The sequence below is a fragment of the Salvelinus sp. IW2-2015 genome, linkage group LG27, assembly GCF_002910315.2.
Source record: "Salvelinus sp. IW2-2015 linkage group LG27, ASM291031v2, whole genome shotgun sequence".
NCBI classification, from domain to species: Eukaryota; Metazoa; Chordata; class Actinopteri; order Salmoniformes; family Salmonidae; genus Salvelinus; species Salvelinus sp. IW2-2015.
Genome location: NC_036867.1, coordinates 15,817,603 through 15,831,688, shown reverse-complemented (window position 1 = coordinate 15,831,688; position 14,086 = coordinate 15,817,603). Strand labels below are relative to the sequence as shown.

Here is a 14,086-nt window from a genome sequence, read left to right as displayed (position 1 = left end):
TTAGCCCTGATGCCTTACACAGCTCTCTGGTCTTTGCCATTGTGGAGAGGTTGGAGTCTGTTTGATTGAGTGTGTGGACAGGTGTCTTTATACAGGTAACGAGTTCAAACAGGTGCGGTAATAACAGGAATGAGTGGAGAACAGGAGGGCTTCTTAAAGAAAACTAAGAACAGGTCTGTGAGAGCCGGAATTCTTACTGGTTGGTAGGTGATCAAATACTTATGTCATGCAATAAAATGCAAATGAATTACTTAAAAATCATACAAAGTGATTTTCTGGATTCCGTCTCTCACAGTTGAAGTGTACCTATGATAAAAAAATTACAGACCTCTACATGCTTTGTAAGTAGGAAAACCTGCAAAATCGGCAGTGTATCAAATACTTGTTCTCCCCACTGTATATCACCTTACTCAGCACCTCCAGCTGTGAGTGAGTAAAGTTATTTTCCCTGCCTTTCTCACCTCCCCAGGACAGCAGGTAGCCTAGTGGTTAAAGTGTTGGGCCAGTAACCGAAATGTCGCTAGATCGAAACCCCGAGCCGACAAGATTAAGAATCGGTCAATGTGCCCTTGAGCAAGGCACGTACCCCTAATTGCTCCAGGGTCGAGTTGGGATATGCAAAAAAATAAACATTTCCAATTCACACACACACTTCTACATGTGAAATAGGACAAATATAAATCACTTACCAATATCTCAGGTTCTCTGAGTTTAAACAGTAGCACACATCTTTTCAAAAGTCAATTAGAATCTCACACACGCTGGCTGGGTGCCAGTGAATTGGGCGGGCATGAGGAGGGCACTGCCAATTAGCCGCTTATTACAATACAATGCTGGGAGGAAAATATTCAACTTTAGCTAATGATCAAAGTTTTTAGGAGCCACAATTAAAAGCAAACAGATTATTCACACTCTGAGGAGCATAAACACTTTTTTTCTGCCGTTTCGGCCATCTGGCGAGGATGTGTTTGGATCTCTGAGGAGGAGTGAGCGTTGGTGTCCCTCTGTGTCCCTACTGCAGCCACACACACACACACACGTCTGATGTCACTAACAGGATCACTGGGGGAAGAGGGGGGATAGAGAGCTATCGGATCACAGAGTCGCTCTCCGCTCCGCCCTCTGTTTAGGACATCCATGCTGTGATGTCATACTGAGGTCAGGGGTAAGGAGTTGGCCACTGCCTCCAGACCTGGCACATCCAAAACACTTGGGACTGCATACCCCACTTGTGCTCCAATCCCCTAACATGGATATTGCCCTGTGGTAACAGTGACTGAGGAAGAGGACTTCATCGTGTTTTAGAGGGGGTACGGTTTAGAGACTTTTGATATTCACCATTTCAAGCTGTTGCATAAGAATCCACCAGAGGGGGTGTGAGAAAAGGACAGCAGCCCAAATCCTTTTCCCGCCCCTGGGTACTCGAGAGTGAATATTCAGCATTAATGCCCACGTCCGGATGTTCCTTTTTGCCAACGGGTCGATAGAACCTTTCAGGATCAGAAAAGGTCCGCTCTATGCCTCTTTATCACGGGTTATGTTAATGTGCCGTGGCACCTCTCTGCGGGACCAGCTCCTCTGACATTTCATCCCAGCAGCACTGCGTTCTACCACGCCCACCACAGCCTCCCTGCTACCCAGAGGGGTTGGAGGGGGATTCGCTGGAAGGTCAGAGACAGGGATGAGAAGGGGATGACGTCACCAAAAAGTGATATATCAAAACACACAATTCGGAATGACAGCGGCTCAAATGATGATGGGTTACTTGGCGAGTGTGAAATAGCGTGCTCTTTGAGTTTGACTGTGGACTTATTAATCATGGCTGGGGGAAAAAAACGATATTTCCCCCGCCATAGTATGGAGTTTGTCTACACATGTCGGAGTTTTCCCTGAGTATCACACTGTTTTGCTGCAACTCTTGCCCAAGGCAAAGATACGGTGTGTTCTATTACTTATTACTTGTAACAATGAAAAGACAACGCTGTGAAACAAAGCGTAATAAGAGACTCATAATATATTCTCAACACAATAGTCACAAAGCACAATGCAGTCATAACGAATTTAAATCTCACAATATCCTGCCACTTTCCCAGTCATCTTGTATATTCAGCTGACAGGGCACTGACAAACCTCTTCCTCCCCAAGTAAATAAAACACGCATAAATCGCTTTCCCTGAAGAAGCAGAGAGTTGATGTCGAGCCCCACTCTACATATTCATTGTCTTCAAGGTCTCATCATTGCTTTCTAAACAACATTGTTCAGATCAGAGCAATGGTTTGACTTGTTAACAATCAAAGGCCAATCAGACCGTACAGATAACCACACTACAGAGGTGTTTTAAGTTCTCAATCAGGCATTTGTAAACTGGGTGTGTGACATAACGCAGCACATCGTGACAAACTGGGGTCACAATTAGCCATTGGGACAGGTTAGAGCACGAACCCTGCAGCTGATGTCCTTCCGTTTAATAGCAAGGCATTGTCCTGTGCTTTTAGTGAGTGAGGGACAGAGAGTGAGTCAGTGAGAACAGAGCACTGACAGAGCCAGGTCAAAACACAGCAATCGCGGACACTTACGTCACAGTATTGCCCTCTAGTGGTGAAACTATTCAGTTCAATCATTTCTCCAATTATGAATTTCATTACTGGAACTGTATTCATTCATTCCTACGCACTTGGCTACCACATTACGTTCTTATGACGCTGACATACTTATGACGCTGTTGGTGGAACCAGGACGTGCTGGGAATACTGACCTGAGAGTGAAGGTTTATGGGAGTGTAGGGCTGATGGGACACTGACGATCACACGCTGCTCCTCCATAGGGAGCTCTGTCTTCCTCAGAGAGCTGTAAAGGAGATGGAGAAAGCGCGTCATGTTTTGGAGGAGATCGAACGTTCCAGTAATGAAAGAAAATACACAGGAGACTTAAAAAAGGTCCAATACAGCCATTTTTATCTCAATGTTAAATCATTTCTGGGTAACAATTAAGTACCTTACAGTGATTGTTTTTAATTTAAATGGTCAAAAAGAAACAAAAATAGCTTCTTAGCAAAAGAGCAATATCTCAAGCAAGAATTTTGCTAAGACTGTCTGGGAATGGTTTTAGTAGAGGGGAAAACTGAAAACTGTTATTGGCAGAGAGGTTTGTAACTCTTTCTTATTGGTCTATTAACTAATTTACCACCTGGTGATGTCACCTGACATAACTAAACTCAGTTCCACCAAAACAGGCAGAAATTTCAGTGGGTCTTTTCAAATAGCTCTTACGCTAAAAGGGCATTAACATAATTTTCACAATTTCACCGTATTATTCCAACCTTGGTGTGGAAATACTGCATATATAAAATCCCGTTTTTGACTGCACCGGGCCTTTAAGCAATTCATGTAAAAAAATGTAGCCTCCCGAGTGGCACAGTGGTCTAAGGCACTGAATCGCAGTGCTAGCTGTGCCACTAGAGATTCTGGGTTCGAGTCCAGGATTTGTCGCAGCCGGCCGCGACCAGGAGACCCATGGGGCGGCGCACAATTGGCCCAGCGTCGTCCGGTTTAGGTGAGGGTTTGGCCGGCAGTGATGTTTTTGTCCCATCACGCACTAGCGACTCCTGTGGCAGGCAGTGCACGCTGACACGGTCGCCAGGTGTACAGTGTTTCCTCCGACACATTGCTGCGGCTGGCTTCCGGCTTGGTTGGGTTGTGTTTCGGAGGACGCATGGCTCTCGACCTTCGCCTCTCCCGAGTCCTTACGGGAGTTGCAGCGATGGACAAGACTGTAACTACCAATTGGATAACATGAAATTGGGGAGAAAAAGGGGTAAAAAAAAATACAATGGAATAACATTTTTATTTTGTCACACCTGTGTGAGTGGTGTCCGCACCCACGATATCGACCAAGTACCAACACCTCGTAAGGCTTCTTATGCAGAGAGTCCAGTGGAAACACATATTCCCCTGACCTGGTGACCTGAGGGCGAAAACGTAGACAATACATCAGAGAAAAATGCTTACGTTCATAAAGATCATGTAGCTAATTTCAGAAGCAAACTCAACATTAGAGGTCCTAGATGAAACATGACCACTTTTACTATCACCATTTAGTAGTGTCATTTAAACTAAACAAATATATAACAATTATAATGACTTTGATCAATTCTAGGTTCCTTTGTGTTCTACCTTGACCCAGAACCACTCTGCCAGCACCTCCACGCCCCAGTGTGGGTACAGCTCGTCCCTGACGAAGCGCAGGTGGCTGGGCCTGTTGGTCACCCAGGTGACCACCACACAGCCTGTGGAGGCCAGCAGTGGGACAGGGAGCCGTTTGAGCTGGGAGGAGGGCAGAAAGCTATACCTAGAGGTCAGCAGGAGAAATGCACAATATGGTCAAAACAGAATAAGAGGTTCACAGAGTCATACATTGCAGTGGATGTCGCTTGGAATAAAATCACACTGGAAAATAATGCAACTTAAGCTAACCTGCCACTCCTTTTGACAGACTTGTTTTCCCAAGGAGGATCCAGGACAATGAGGTCGAAAAACTTTCCATCTGCAAAATAATCAGTTTTCTAAGACAGGGTTTCCCCAAACTAGGTCCTGGGGCCCCTTCTGGGTGCACATTTAGTTTTTTTGCCCTAGCACTACACACGATTCAAATGATCAACTCAACATCAAGCTTTGATTATCTGAATCAGCTGTGTAATGCTCGATGAAAAACCAAAACCTTCACCGAGGGGGGGGGGGGGGGGGGGGGGGGGGGGGGGGGGGGCAGGACCGAGTTTGGGAAACCCTGTTCTAAGACATTAGGCATACACAGGCAGAGAGGATCCTTATTTAGTTCACTAAAGCATTGCCTTCTCTCCACTCGACTCCTCAAAACATTTTTTGAGAGTTTAAGAGATTTATAAAGATAATGTATTTCTGCACTGACAAAACATAAAATCAGCAAATGCAAGCTCTTTATCATGATTGGGTTTTGTACACTCACAGCCAACCAGGGGCTGCATTCTGGCAAAATCAGAGAGCAAGAAGGCACATCGTGGTGGGATAATGTATTTCTCTCCCATCAGCGTCACCTCCATGGCAAAGTCCATACGATTCTCTGTGATCCGCGTGAACAGGTCAAGGTGTGTTGTACTACAGCCATCCTCAGACTCAATGAACTGAACTGGGTCCTCTCCATGTTCAGTCACTAGAGGGAGCTCTTTAGCCATGTCACACAAGGCTGCCAGGTTGCATTCCTGGGAAGGCAGGGTATCCTCCCGAGCATCGTTGACCTCACTCAGGTACTCACAGGAGAGCCCAGCATCCACTATGGATTTGGTCCCCTCCAAAATGGCAGACCTGATCTGGTCATAACACAATGATAAGCAGTGGTCAACAATAAAAAGTCTGAGTAATGGTAATGGGTAAACTAAGTAATGGTAAACATATAAGATTACCTTGTGGTGGAAGGCCAGTGAATCAATTTCTCCTTGGTTCAGATCATTGCGTTTTCGTTTTCTTTTCTGTGGGATTTGAATAAATCAAAAGATCTGTGGTTAAAACAAAGGCGTTTCCCAGTGATATTACCTGGCAAGTTAGCCCCACTCTCCAGACATGTCTAGCCAAGTCTAGGTCCAAAAGACTTCTTAACAGCTTCTACCCCCAAGCCATAAGACTCCTGAACAGCTAATCAATTGGCTACCCGGACTATTTGCATGGAGGAGGAGGTGTGATGGTGCTTTGCTGGTGACACGGATTTATTTAGAATTCAAGGCACACTTAACCAGCATGGCTACCACAGCATTCTGCAGCGATACACCATCCCTTCTGGTTTGTGCGTAGTGGAAATATAATTTGATTTTCAACAGGACAATGACCCAACACAACTCCTGGCTGTTAAGGGCTATTTGACCAAGAAGGAGAGTGATGGAGTGCTGCGTCAGCTGACCTGGCCTCCACAATCACCCAACCTCAATCCAATTGAGTTGGACTGCAGAGTGAAGGAAAAGCAGCCAAGTGATCAGCATGTAGGAACTGCTTCAAGACTGTTGGAAAAGCATTCCAGGTGAAGCTGGTTGAGAGAATGCCAAGAGTGTGCAAAGCTGTCATCAAGGCAAAGGGTGGCTACTTTGAAGAATCTAAAATATATTTTGATTTGTTTAACAGTTTTTTGGTTACTACATGATTCCATGTGTTTTCATAGTTTTGATGTCTTCACTATTATTCTACAACGTAGAAATTAGTAAAAATAAAGAAACACCCTTGAATGAGTAGGTGTCCAAACTTTATTTAAAAAATAAATAAAAATTGTACCTTTTTCTCAACAATTTCGTGGTATCCAATTGTTAGTAGTTACTGTCTTGTCTCATCGCTACAACACCCGTACGAGCTCGGGAGAGACGAAGGTCGAGAGCCATGCGTCCTCCGAAACACAACCCAACCAAGCCACACTGCTTCTTAACACAGCACGCATCCAACCCGGAAGCCAGCCGCACCAATGTGTCGGAGGAAACACTGTACACATAGCGACTTGGTCGGCGTGCACTGCGCCCAGCCCGCGCCACAGGAATCGCTGGTGCGCGATGAGACAAGGATATCCCTACCGGCCAAACCCTTCCTAACCCGGACGACGCTAGGCCAATTGTGCGTCGCCCCATGGACCTCCCGGTCGCGGCTGGCTGCGACAGAGCCTGGGCTCGAACCCAGAGTCTCTGGTGGCACAGCTAGCACTGCGATGCAGTGCCTTAGACCACTGCGCCACCCGGGAGGCCGTGTGTCCAAACTTTTGACTGGTACCGTACATATGACCTCAATTACCTTCGCTATCCTGTACCCCAGCACATTGACTGTACCGGTACCCCCTCTATATAGCCTCATTACTGTTATTTTATTGTTGCTCTCAACAAATTTTTTTTTTTCTACTGCTCTTTTTTTTGTACATTTTTTTAAACTTCAGTTTTTTTAGTAAATACTTTGACACAATTTTTCTTAAAACTGCATTGTTGGTTAAGGTCTTGTAAGCATTTCACTGTAAGGTCTACACCTGTGCAGCTGTATTCATCGACCTGGCCAAGGCTTTAGACTCTGTCAATCACCACATTCTTATCAGCAGACTCAGCCTCGCAATGACTGCCTCACCTGGTTCACCAACTACTTCTCAGACAGAGTTCAGTGTGTCAAATCGGAGGGCCTATTGTCCAGACCTCTGGCAGTCTCTATGGGGGTGCCACAGGGTTCAATTCTCGGACCGACTCTTTTCTCGGTATACATCAATGATGTCGCTCTTGCTGCTGGTGATTCTCTGATCCACCTCTACAGAGACGACACCATTCTGTATACATCTGGCCCTTCTTTGGACAATGTGTTAACTACCCTCCAGACAAGCTTCAATGCCATAAACTCTCCTTCTGTGGCTTCCAACTGCTCTTAAATGCAAGTAAAACTAAATGCATGGTCTTCAACCAATCGCTGCCTGCACATGCCCGCCCGCCCGCCCAGCATCACTTCTCTGGAAGGTTCTAACTTAGAATATGTGGACAACTACAAATACCTAGGTGTCTGGCTAGACTGTAAACTTTCCTTCCAGACTCACATTAAGCATCTCCAATCCAAAAGTAACTCTAGAATCAGCTTCCTATTTTGCAACAAAGCATCCTTCACTCATGCTACCAAACATACCCTCGTAAAACTGACTATCCTGTCGATCCTCGACTTCGGCGATGTCATCTACAAAATAGCCTCCAACACTCTACTCAGCAAACTGGATGCAGTCTATCACAGTGCCATCCGTTTTGTTACCAAAGCCCCATATACTACCAACCACTGCGACCTGTATGCTCTCGTTGGCTGGCCCTCGCTTCATATTCGTCGCCAAACCCACTGGCTCCAGGTCATCTATAAGTCTTTGCTAGGTAAAGCCCCACCTTATCTCAGCTCACTGGTCACCATTGCAGCACCCACCCGTAGCACGCGCCCCAGCAGGTATATTTCACTGGTCCCCCCCAAAGCCAATTCCTCCTTTGGCCACCTTTCCTTCCAGTTCTCTGCTGCCAATGACTGGAACAAATAGCAAAAATCACTGAAGCTGGAGACCCATATCTCCCTCACTAACTTTAAGCTCCAGCTGTCAGAGCAGCTCACATATCACTGCACCTGTACATCGCCCATCTGTAAATAGCCCATCCAACTACCTCATCCCCATACTGTTATATATTTTTTTGCTAATTTGCACCCCAGTATCTCTACTTGCACATTCATATTCTACACATCTATCACTCCAGAGTTTAATTTCTAAATTGTAATTATTTCGCCACTACGGCCTATATATTGCCTTACCTCCCTTATCTTACCTCATTTGCACACACTGTATATATACTTTTTTTTTTCGCTATTGTGTTATTGACTGTATGTTTGTTTATTCCATGTGTGACTATGTGTTGTTGTTTGTGTCACACTGCTTTGCTTTATCTTGACCAGGTCGCAGTTATAAAGGCAGGCTAAAAATATAATAAATGTGACAAATAACATTTGATTTGAGACATACATACATACATACATGGTTGGGGAGTAACGGATTACATGTAAGAGATTAATAAAAACGGTAACTGTAATCAGATATCACTTATTATTGATATCTACATAGTGCATTGATGTGACTCACACTGCTGCTCTCTCATGTAGCTATTTGCACCTTACGGATTGTGGAAAGCTGTTTGAACGCAATAATGTTTGAATTCAATAAGTTTAAGCTGCCTATCAATCATTGATTTTGAAACCAGTGGGCAGCCAGTGAAAAATGCACACACACACCACACACACACACTTGAAGAATATAACTTATAAATGCCTCATGAGCTTAGTTCAACTGTCACACTCCATGAGAACCCCAAAATATAAACTTGTTTTTCTCCAATGTTTGTAAACATTGTAAATGTAACCAAACACCGTATAGCCTCATAACATCATGTTAAAACAATACTTTTGATATCATGGATGGTCAGTCCTTGCATCCATAGCGCTGTCTATTAATCTGAGAGTGGTTACATTTCTCCAGGCCCATCCCTCAGCTTTTTACCAGAACAAAGGCGGGGTCATCTTTTGGTTATTGTTTCATCTGTGGATTTACTCTTTAAACAGCTGCACATTATCAAGATATCACCAACAAAAAGTTAACAGGCCTATATACCAAACGTAGCATTTCGCATTCATTTTTTAAATGTAGATAGCACTTTTCAGTAGTGCTCAAAGCATGCCATTCCATGAGCACAGCATTTCTTTTTCAACTCGAATCAATGAGCCCAATCATCCCAATCATGACAGCAAAATCATAAACAACAGAGTAGAGCTGGCTAATACATCCTTAGTTTTGGGGTTATGCTCAGGTAAAACAATTTGGTTAATCTATACTTTTTTATTTTACTTTTATTTAACCAGGTAGGCTAGTTGAGAACAAGTTCGCATTTGCAACTGCGACCTGGCCAAGATAAAGCAAAGCAGTGTGACACAGACAACAACACAGAGTTACACATGGAGTAAACAATAAACAAGCCAATAACACAATAAACAAGTCAATGACACAGTGGAAAAAAGAAAGTCTATATACAGTGTGTGCAAAAGGCATGAGGAGGTAGGCAATAAATAGGCCATAGGAGCAAATAATTACAATTTAGCAGATTAACACTGGAGTGATAAATGAGCAGATGATGTGCAAGTAGAGATACTGGTGTGCAAAAGAGCAGAAAAGTAAATAAAATAAAAACAGTATGGGGATGAACAAGGGCACTGCGTTCATCCACCTCTGGCCTGCTCGTCCTCCTAATCTCTGAGGAATACAGTTCCCGCTCAGCCCAGTCAAAACTGTTCGCTCCTCTGGACCCCCAATGGTGGAACAAACTCCCTCACGACGCCAGGTCAGCGGAGTCAATCACCACCTTCCGGAGACACCTGAAACCCCACCTCTTTAAGGAATACCTAGGATAGGATAAAGTAATCCTTCTAACCCCCCCCCCCCCCTTAAAAGAGTTAGATGCACTATTGTAAAGTGGTTGTTCCACTGGATATCATAAGGTGAATGCACCAATTTGTAAGTCGCTCTGGATAAGAGCGTCTGCTAAATGCTTAAATGTAAATGTAAATGGGATGAGGTAGGTAGATTGGGTGGGCTATTTACAGATGGACTATGTACAGCTGCAGCAATCGGTTAGCTGCTCAGATAGTTGAATGTTTAAAGTTGGTGAGGGAAATAAAAGTCTCCAACTTCAGCGATTTTTGCAATTCGTTCCAGTCACTGGCAGCAGAGAACTGGAAGGAAAGGCGGCCAAATGAGGTGTTGGCTTTGGGGGATGATCAGTGAGATATACAGTGGGGCAAAAAAGTATTTAGTCAGCACCAATTGTGCAAGTTCTCCCACTTAAAAATATGAGAGAGGCCTGTAATTTTCATCATAGGTACACTTCAACTATGACAGACAAAATTAGAAATCACATTGTAGGATTTTTAATGAATTTATTTGCAAATTATGGTGGAAAAAGTATTTGGTCAATAACAAACAAGCAAGATTTCTGGCTCTCACAGACCTGTAACTTATTCTTTAAGAGGCTCCTCTGTCCTCCACTCGTTACCTGTATTAATGGCACCTGTTTGAACTTGTTATCAGTATAAAAAGACACCTGTCCACAACCTCAAACAGTCCACTCCAAACTCCACTATGGCCAGACCAAAGAGCTGTCAAAGGACACCAGAAACAAAATTGTAGACCTGCACAGGCTGGGAAGACTGAATCTGCATAAGGTAAGCAGCTTGGTTTGAAGAAATCAACTGTGGGAGCAATTATTAGGAAATGGAAGACATACAGACCACTGATAATCTCCCTCGATCTGGGGCTCCACGCAAGATCTCACCGCGTGGGGTCAAAATGATCACAAGAACGGTGAGCAAAATCCCAGAACCACACGGGGGGACCTAGTGATGACCTGCAGAGAGCTGGGACCAAAGTAACAAAGCCTACCATCAGTAACACAACTACGCCGCCAGGGACTCAAATCTGCAGTGCAAGACGTGTCCCCCTGCTAAGCCAATACATGTCCAGGCCCGTCTGAAGTTTGCTAGAGAGCATTTGGATGATCCAGAAGAAGATTGGGAGAATGTCATATGGTCAGATGAAACCAAAATAGAACTTTTTGGTAAAAACTCAACTCGTTGTGTTTGGAGGACAAAGAATGCTGAGTTGCATCCAAAGAACACCATACCTACTGTGAAGCATGGGGTGGAAACATCATGCTTGGGGGCTGTTTTTCTGCAAAGGGACCAGACGACTGATCTGTGTAAAGGAAAGAATGAATTGGGCCATGTATCGTGAGATTTTGAGTGAAAACCTCCTTCCATCAGCAAGGGCATTGAAGATGAAACGTGGCTGGGTCTTTCAGCATGACAATGATCCAAACACACCGCACGGGCAACGAAGGAGTGGCTTCGTAAGAAGCATTTCAAGGTCCTGGAGTGGCCTAGCCAGTTTCCAGATCTCAACCCCATAGAAATCTTTGGAGGGAGTTGAAAGTCCGTGTTGCCCAGCAACAGCCCCAAAACATCACTGCTCTAGAGGAGATCTGCATGGAGGAATGGGCCAAAATACCAGCAACAGTGTGTGAAAACCTTGTGAAGACTTACAGAAAACGTTTGACCTCTGTCATTGCCAATAAAGGGTAATAACAAAGTATTGAGAATAACTTTTGTTATTGACCAAAAACTTATTTTCACCATAATTTGCAAATAATTCATAAAAAATCCTACAATGTGATTTTCTTGGATTTTTTTTCTCATTTTGTCTGTCATAGTTGAAGTGTACCTATAATGAAAATTACAGGCCTCTCATCTTTTTAAGTGGGAGAACTTTGCACAATTGGTGACTGACTAAATACTTTTTTTCCCCACTTGTCCTGTTTGGAACGTGTGCTCAGCGGTGGGTGGTTGTTATCGTGACAGTGAACTGAGATAAGGCGGAGCTTTACCTAGCATAGACTTACAGATGACCTGGAGCCAGTGGGTCTGGCGGCGAATATGTAGTGAGGGCCAGCCGACTAGAGCATACAGGTCGCAGTGGTGGGTGGTATAAGGTGATTGGTAACAAAACGGATGGCACTGTGATAGACTGCATCCAGTTTGCTGAGTAGAGTATTGAAAGCTATTTTGTAGATGACATCTCCGAAGTCGAGAATCGGATCGATAGTCAGTTTTACTAGGGTAAGTTTGGCAGTGTGAGTTTAAGAGGCTTTGTTGCGAAATAGAAAGCCAATTCTAGATTTGATTTTGGATTGGAGATGTTTAATATGAGTCTGGAAGGAGAGTTTACAGTCTAGCCAGACACCTAGATATTTAGTTGTCCACATATTCTAGGTCGGAACCGTCCAGGGTGGTGATGCTAGTCGGGCGGGCGGGTGCGGGCAGCGAACGGCTGAAAAGCATGCATTTGGTTTTACTAACGTTTAAGAGCAGTTGGAGGGCACGGAAGGAGTGTTGTATGGCATTGAAGCTCGTTTGGAGGTTAGTTAGCACAGTGTCCAAGGAAGGGCCAGAAGTATACAGAATGGTGTCGTCTGCGTAGATGTGGATCAGGGAATCGCCCGTAGCAAGAGCGACATCATTGATGTATACCGAGAAAAGAGTTGGCCCGAGAATTGAACCCTGTGGTACCGCCATAGAGACTGCCAAAGGTCCGGACAACATACCCTCCGATTTGACACACTGAACTCTGTCTGCAAAGTAGTTGGTGAACCAGGCGAGGCAGTCATTAGAAAAACCAAGGCTATTGAGTCTGCCAATAAGAATACAGTGATTGACAGAGTCGAAAGCCTTGGCCAGGTCGATGAAGACGGCTGCACAGTACTTCAATTTTTCCCAGTCCTATTCTTTAAGATGAAGGGGTATAACATTTATTGTAATGACTGGAATTCTGATAGACTGCTTTTTAATGTAAAGATATTAGTCTATGTAGTAGCAAGCAATTGGTTAGAAGAAGCCTACATAACCAACCCATAAAGTAAAACATAACATCCATATATGGCCAGCTATGTAAACTTTAATATTGATTTATCCTGCAATAGATGTGGTTCAATTGGGAACATATATATTTGTCTTGTTCTAATGCCTCTTAAGGGGGAAGTAATCAAAAAGTAACTGAATGTAATCAGATTACGTTACTGAGTTAAAGTAATCCAAAAGTTACGTTTCTGATTACAATTTTGGACAGGTAACTAGTAACGGTTTATATTTATTAAGTAACCTACCGGACCTGGCGTACATATAAAGAAACAGACCCCCCGCCCAATTTACCTTTGATGGTTTACAATCCACTGTAGTTTTATTCTCACTCCTCTGTAGCGCTGCGTTCGAGACGGCACTGTCGTTTGTGGTCACAGTACAACTTGATTTAACACTAACGTGAGACTTTAAAATCTGGAAACACTCATGTTTAAAATAACATTTAAAATACGACTTTCCACTGGCTGCTTTCCTCTCCGAAGTAACGTTACATAGTTGGACACCCTTGTCGACAAGTGAACAAGCATCCAACAGCCACCCGTTGGCATTTCTAAACACAATCGACATAGCCAGTCTGGTTGGCAAACTACTCTCTCTTTGATATCTTCACATGCCGTGAGTGTCCATAAGCGTACCTTGTGGAGGTGACTAGTTTGCTAATGTTACTTACACATTTATTTTCTTTGCTGGGTTTTCTACTTTCTCTACTTGGACATTATTGCTGTGCGCCGCCATGATGCTTGTTTATCGTCACGTGCATTCACCAAACCTGGGGCATATTCATTACGTCGATTCTGTTGTAAACCTTTCTTAAACGGGACGAAAACGGCGAGGGACACCACAGGGGCGTACACCCCGGGTGCCGATTTCGTTTACTTCCGTTTGGTTCCTAGTAACAGATCAAACGTTTTGCAACGGAATTCAATCAATGAATACACCCCAGCGCGCGCGTTTCCACAGCCACAAAGTCGAAATTGGCCATATCCTAAAGAAATAATGAAAACAAAAATAGATTTTTGGTGTAAATTGAATCTTATAGTTAGGCATAATGTTAGCATTTTGGTTAGGGTTA

The 14,086-nt window shown here is 44.0% G+C and overlaps 1 protein-coding gene across 2 annotated transcripts in view; it reads right to left on the bottom strand.

Moving 5' to 3' along the window:
• The window catches only part of mettl4 (methyltransferase 4, N6-adenosine), a 19,251-nt gene extending 5,443 nt beyond the window's left edge, over positions 1 to 13,808 (bottom strand). Inside the window, exons 1-8 of one of the 2 annotated variants that reach the window (XM_023972899.2) lie at positions 13,685 to 13,808; positions 13,306 to 13,372; positions 5,436 to 5,501; positions 4,982 to 5,342; positions 4,474 to 4,543; positions 4,174 to 4,348; positions 3,858 to 3,964; positions 2,757 to 2,848 (exon numbers count right to left, since the gene is read on the bottom strand). In XM_023972899.2, the coding sequence (XP_023828667.1) occupies positions 2,757 to 2,848; positions 3,858 to 3,964; positions 4,174 to 4,348; positions 4,474 to 4,543; positions 4,982 to 5,342; positions 5,436 to 5,501; positions 13,306 to 13,372; positions 13,685 to 13,749 (1,003 nt within the window). In that variant the 5' untranslated portion in view covers positions 13,750 to 13,808. Of the gene's footprint in view, positions 1 to 2,756; positions 2,849 to 3,857; positions 3,965 to 4,173; positions 4,349 to 4,473; positions 4,544 to 4,981; positions 5,343 to 5,435; positions 5,502 to 13,305 lie in introns of both variants that reach the window. The other variant, XM_023972898.2, reaches the window with a different exon arrangement.
• Between the last annotated feature and the right edge of the window lie 278 nt (positions 13,809 to 14,086).